General features: G+C 62.5%; 2 protein-coding genes across 2 annotated transcripts in view; both read right to left on the reverse strand.

Annotated features, from left to right (window-relative positions):
- Positions 1–1033, reverse strand: part of LOC137367168 (mucin-1-like) — a 41216-nt gene extending 40183 nt beyond the window's left edge. The window contains exon 1 of the mRNA XM_068028604.1: positions 670–1033. Coding sequence (XP_067884705.1) covers positions 670–1033 — 364 coding nt within the window. The remainder of the gene's footprint in view (positions 1–669) is intronic.
- A 573-nt stretch (positions 1034–1606) lies between these two features.
- On the reverse strand, positions 1607–3020 carry LOC137367169 (uncharacterized). Its single transcript, XM_068028605.1, has 2 exons — positions 2578–3020; positions 1607–1892 (listed from the first exon to the last, which is right to left on the reverse strand). The coding sequence occupies exons 1-2, from the start codon at positions 3018–3020 to the stop codon at positions 1607–1609; spliced, it is 729 nt and encodes a 242-aa protein (XP_067884706.1).
- Between the last annotated feature and the right edge of the window lie 2980 nt (positions 3021–6000).

The following is a 6000-nucleotide window of genomic DNA, read 5'->3' on the forward strand; positions in this document are numbered from 1 at the left end:
TAGTATCGGGGTGAGATGCCGAACGGGAGCTGTTTGGTATCGGGGTGTGATGCCGGGAGGGAGCAGTTTGGTGCCGGTCGGGTGTGGTTTGGTATCGGGGTGTGATGTCGGGTGGGAGCAGTTTGGTGCTGGGCGGGCGCGGTTTGGTATCACGGTTTGATGCCGGGCGGGAGCAGTTTGGTGCCGTGCGGGAGCAGTTTGGTATCAGGTGTGAAGCCCGGAGGGAGCAGCTTGGTGCTGGGCGGGAGCGGTTTGGTATTGGGGTGTGATGCCGACCGGGAGCGGTTTGGTATCGGGGTGTGATGCCGGGCGGGAGCAGTTTGGTGCCGCTCGGGTGTGGTTTGTTATCGGGGTGTGATGTCGGGTGGGAGCAGTTTGGTGCTTGGCGGGAGCGGTTTGTTATCAGGGTGTGATGCCGGGCGGGAGCAGTTTGGTGCCGGGCGGGAGCATTTTGGTATCAGGTGTGAAGCCCAGAGGGAGCAGTTTGGTGCTGGGCGGGAGCGGTTTGGTATCGGGGTGTGATGCCGGGCGGGAGCGGTTTGGTATCGGGCTGTGATGCCGGGCGGGAGCAGTTTGGTGCTTGGCGGGAGCGGTTTGGTATCGGGGTGTGATGCCGGGCGGCAGCAGTTTGGTGCCGGGCGGGAGCGGTTTGGTATCAGGGTGTGATGCCCGGAGGGACCAGTTTGGTGCCGGGCGAGAGCAGTTTGGTGTCGGGGTGTGATGCCGGGCGGGTGCAGTTTGGTATCGCGTTGTGATGCCGGACGGGAGCTGTTTGGTATCGGGGTGTGATGCCCGGAAGTAGCAGTTTGGTGACGGGCGGGAGTGGTTTGGTATCGGGGTGTGATAGCGTGCGGGAGCGGGTTTGTATTGGGCTGTGATGCCGGGCGGTAGCAGTATGGTGCTGTGCGGGAGCGGTTTGGTATTGGTGTGTGATGCTGGGCGGGAGCAGTTTGGTGCTGGGCGGGAGCGGTTTAGTATCTGGGCGTGATGCCGGGCGGGAGAAGTTTGGTGCCGGGCGGGAGAAGTTTGGCATCGGGGTGTGATCCTGGGCTGATGCAGTTTGGTATCGGGGTGTGATGCCGCCCTGGAACGGTTTGGTATCGGGGTGTGATGCTGGGCGGGAGCAGTTTGGTGCCGGTCGGGTGTGGTTTGGTATTGGGGTGTGATGTCGGGTGGGAGCAGTTTGGTGCTGGGCGTGAGCGGTTTGGTATCAGGGTGTGATGCCGGGCGGGAGCAGTTTGGTGCCAGGCGGGAGCAGTTTGGTATCAGGTGTGAAGCCCGGAGGGAACAGTTTGGTGCTGGGCGGGAGCGATTTTGTATCGGGGTGTGATGCCGGGCGGGAGCAGTTTGGTGCCGCTCGGGTGTGGTTTGGTATCGGGGTGTGATGTCGGGTGGGAGCAGTTTGGTATCAGGGTGTGATGCCGGGCAGGAGCGGTTTGGTATTGGGGTGTGATGTCAGGTGTTAGCAGTTTGGTGCTTGGCGTGAGCTGTTTGGTATCAGGTGTGACGCCCGGAGGGAGCAGTTTGGTGCTGGGCGGGAGCGGTTTGGTATCAGGGTGTGATGCCGGGCGGGAGCAGTTTGGTGCCGGGCGGGAGCAGTTTGGTATCAGGTGTGAAGCCCGGAGGGAGCTGTTTGGTGCTGGGCGGGAGCGATTGTGTACCGGGGTGTGATGCCGGGCGGGAGCAGTTTGGTGCCGCTCGGGTGGGGTTTGGTATCGGGGTGTGATGTCGGGTGGGAGCAGTTTGGTGCTGGGCGGGAGCGGTTTGGTATCAGGGTGTGATGCCGGGCAGGAGCGGTTTGGTATCGGGGTGTGATGCCAGGCGTTAGCAGTTTGGTGCTTGGCGTGAGCTGTTTGGTATCAGGTGTGAAGCCCGGAGGGAGCTGTTTGGTGCTGGACGGGAGCGGTTTGGTATCGGGGTGTGATGCCAGGCGGGAGCGGTTTGGTATCGGGGTGTGATTCCGTGCGGGAGCAGTTTGGTGCTGGGCGGGAGCGGTTTGGTATCTGGCTGTGATGCCAGGCGGGAGCGGTTTGGTATCGGGGTGTGATGCCGGGCGGGAGCAGTTTGGTGCCGGTCGGGTGTGGTTTGGTATCGGGGTGTGATGTCGGGTGGGAGCAGTTTGGTGCTGGGCGTGAGCGGTTTGGTATCAGGGTGTGATGCCGGGCGGGAGCAGTTTGGTGCCGGGCGGGAGCAGTTTGGTATCAGGTGTGAAGACCAGAGGGAGCAGTTTGGTGCTGGGCGGGAGCGATTTGGTATCGGGGTGTGATGCCGGGCGGGAGCAGTTTGGTGCCGCTCGGGTGTGGTTTGGTATCGGGGTGTGATGTCGGGTGGGAGCAGTTTGGTGCTGGGCGGGAGCGGTTTGGTATCAGGGTGTGATGCCGGGCAGGAGCGGTTTGGTATCGGGGTGTGCTGCCGGGCGTTAGCAGTTTGGTGCTTGGCGTGAGCGGTTTGGTATCAGGTGTGAAGCCCGGAGGGAGCAGTTTGGTGCTGGGCGGGAGCGGTTTGGTATCGGGGTTTGATGCCGGGCGGGAGCGGTTTGGTATCGGGGTGTGAAGCCCGGAGGGAGCAGTTTGGTGCTGGGCGGGAGCGATTTGGTATCGGGGTGTGATGCCGGGCGGGAGCAGTTTGGTGCCGCTCGGGTGTGGTTTGGGATCGGGGTGTGATGTCGGGTGGGAGCAGTTTGGTCCTGGGCGGCAGCGGTTTGGTATCAGGGTGTGATGCCGGGCAGGAGCGGTGTGGTATCGGGGTGTGATGCCGGGCGTTAGCAGTTTGGTGCTTGGCGTGAGCGGTTTGGTATCAGGTGTGAAGCCCGGAGGGAGCAGTTTGGTGCTGGGCGGGAGCGGTTTGGTATCGGGGTGTGATGCCGGGTGGGAGCGGTTTGGTGCCGGGCGGGAGCATTTTGGTATCAGGTGTTTAGCCCAGAGGGAGCAGTTTGGTGCTGGGCGGGAGCGGTTTGGTATCGGGGTGTGATGCCGGGCGGGAGCGGTTTGGTATCGGGGTGTGATGCCGATTGGGAGCATTTTGGTGCTTGGCGGGAGCGCTTTGGTATCGGGGTGTGATGCCAGGCGGCAGCAGTTTGGTGCTGGGCGTGAGCGGTTTGGTATCAGGGTGTGATGCCCGGAGGGACCAGTTTGGTGCCGGGCGAGAGCAGTTTGGTGTCGGGGTGTGATGCCGGGCGGGTGCAGTTTGGTATCGCGGTGTGATGCCGGGCGGGAGCAGTTTGGTATCGGGGTGTGATGCCCGGAAGTAGCAATTTGGTGACGGGCGGGAGTGGTTTGGTATCGGGGTGTGATGGCGTGCGGGAGCGGGTTTGTATTGGGCTGTGATGCCGGGCGGTAGCAGTTTGGTGCTGGGCGGGAGCGGTTTGGTATTGGTGTGTGATGCTGGGCGGGAGCAGTTTGGTGCTGGGCGGGAGCGGTTTGGTATCTGGGCGTGATGCCGGGCGGTAGCAGTTTGGTGCCGGGCGGGAGCTGTTTGGTATCGGGGTGTGATGCCGTGCGGGTGCAGTTTGGTATCGCTGTGTGATGCCGGGCGGGAGCAGTTTGGTATCGGGGTGTGATGCCCGGAAGTAGCAGTTTGGTGCCGGGCGGGAGTGGTTTGGTATCGGGGTGTGATGTCGTGCGGGAGCGGGTTTGTATTGGGCTGTGATGCCGGGCGGTAGCAGTTTGGTGCTGGGCGGGAGCGGTTTGGTATTGGTGTGTGATTCTGGGCGGGAGCAGTTTGGTGCTGGGCGGGAGCGGTTTGGTATCAGGGCGTGATGCCGGGCGGTAGTAGTTTGGTGCCGGGCGGGAGCAGTTTGGTATCGGGGTGTGATCCCGGGCGGATGCAGTTTGGTATCGGGGTGAGATGCCGAACGGGAGCTGTTTGGTATCGGGGTGTGATGCCGGGAGGGAGCAGTTTGGTGCCGGTCGGGTGTGGTTTGGTATCGGGGTGTGATGTCGGGTGGGAGCAGTTTGGTGCTGGGCGGGCGCGGTTTGGTATCACGGTTTGATGCCGGGCGGGAGCAGTTTGGTGCCGTGCGGGAGCAGTTTGGTATCAGGTGTGAAGCCCGGAGGGAGCAGCTTGGTGCTGGGCGGGAGCGGTTTGGTATTGGGGTGTGATGCCGACCGGGAGCGGTTTGGTATCGGGGTGTGATGCCGGGCGGGAGCAGTTTGGTGCCGCTCGGGTGTGGTTTGTTATCGGGGTGTGATGTCGGGTGGGAGCAGTTTGGTGCTTGGCGGGAGCGGTTTGTTATCAGGGTGTGATGCCGGGCGGGAGCAGTTTGGTGCCGGGCGGGAGCATTTTGGTATCAGGTGTGAAGCCCAGAGGGAGCAGTTTGGTGCTGGGCGGGAGCGGTTTGGTATCGGGGTGTGATGCCGGGCGGGAGCGGTTTGGTATCGGGCTGTGATGCCGGGCGGGAGCAGTTTGGTGCTTGGCTGGAGCGGTTTGGTATCGGGGTGTGATGCCGGGCGGCAGCAGTTTGGTGCCGGGCGGGAGCGGTTTGGTATCAGGGTGTGATGCCCGGAGGGACCAGTTTGGTGCCGGGCGAGAGCAGTTTGGTGTCGGGGTGTGATGCCGGGCGGGTGCAGTTTGGTATCGCGTTGTGATGCCGGGCGGGAGCTGTTTGGTATCGGGGTGTGATGCCCGGAAGTAGCAGTTTGGTGACGGGCGGGAGTGGTTTGGTATCGGGGTGTGATAGCGTGCGGGAGCGGGTTTGTATTGGGCTGTGATGCCGGGCGGTAGCAGTATGGTGCTGTGCGGGAGCGGTTTGGTATTGGTGTGTGATGCTGGGCGGGAGCAGTTTGGTGCTGGGCGGGAGCGGTTTAGTATCTGGGCGTGATGCCGGGCGGGAGAAGTTTGGTGCCGGGCGGGAGAAGTTTGGCATCGGGGTGTGATCCTGGGCTGATGCAGTTTGGTATCGGGGTGTGATGCCGCCCTGGAACGGTTTGGTATCGGGGTGTGATGCTGGGCGGGAGCAGTTTGGTGCCGGTCGGGTGTGGTTTGGTATTGGGGTGTGATGTCGGGTGGGAGCAGTTTGGTGCTGGGCGTGAGCGGTTTGGTATCAGGGTGTGATGCCGGGCGGGAGCAGTTTGGTGCCAGGCGGGAGCAGTTTGGTATCAGGTGTGAAGCCCGGAGGGAACAGTTTGGTGCTGGGCGGGAGCGATTTTGTATCGGGGTGTGATGCCGGGCGGGAGCAGTTTGGTGCTGCTCGGGTGTGGTTTGGTATCGGGGTGTGATGTCGGGTGGGAGCAGTTTGGTATCAGGGTGTGATGCCGGGCAGGAGCGGTTTGGTATTGGGGTGTGATGTCAGGTGTTAGCAGTTTGGTGCTTGGCGTGAGCTGTTTGGTATCAGGTGTGACGCCCGGAGGGAGCAGTTTGGTGCTGGGCGGGAGCGGTTTGGTATCAGGGTGTGATGCCGGGCGGGAGCAGTTTGGTGCCGGGCGGGAGCAGTTTGGTATCAGGTGTGAAGCCCGGAGGGAGCTGTTTGGTGCTGGGCGGGAGCGATTTTGTACCGGGGTGTGATGCCGGGCGGGAGCAGTTTGGTGCCGCTCGGGTGGGGTTTGGTATCGGGGTGTGATGTCGGGTGGGAGCAGTTTGGTGCTGGGCGGGAGCGGTTTGGTATCAGGGTGTGATGCCGGGCAGGAGCGGTTTGGTATCGGGGTGTGATGCCAGGCGTTAGCAGTTTGGTGCTTGGCGTGAGCTGTTTGGTATCAGGTGTGAAGCCCGGAGGGAGCTGTTTGGTGCTGGACGGGAGCGGTTTGGTATCGGGGTGTGATGCCAGGCGGGAGCGGTTTGGTATCGGGGTGTGATTCCGTGCGGGAGCAGTTTGGTGCTGGGCGGGAGCGGTTTGGTATCTGGCAGTGATGCCAGGCGGGAGCGGTTTGGTATCGGGGTGTGATGCCGGGCGGGAGCAGTTTGGTGCCGGTCGGGTGTGGTTTGGTATCGGGGTGTGATGTCGGGTGGGAGCAGTTTGGTGCTGGGCGTGAGCGGTTTGGTATCAGGGTGTGATGCCGGGCGGGA

This window comes from Heterodontus francisci, chromosome 3, assembly GCF_036365525.1.
Source record: "Heterodontus francisci isolate sHetFra1 chromosome 3, sHetFra1.hap1, whole genome shotgun sequence".
Classification (NCBI taxonomy): domain Eukaryota; kingdom Metazoa; phylum Chordata; class Chondrichthyes; order Heterodontiformes; family Heterodontidae; genus Heterodontus; species Heterodontus francisci.

Coding starts and splice junctions, on each gene's coding strand:
- LOC137367169 (XM_068028605.1), bottom strand. CDS start 3,020: ATGCTCCCAATCGGCATCACACCCCGATACCAAACCGCTCCCGCCCGG. Junction 1,893..2,577: donor TACCAAATCGCTCCCGCCCA/GCACCAAACTGC, acceptor GCTCCCGTCCAG/CACCAAACAGCTCCCTCCGG.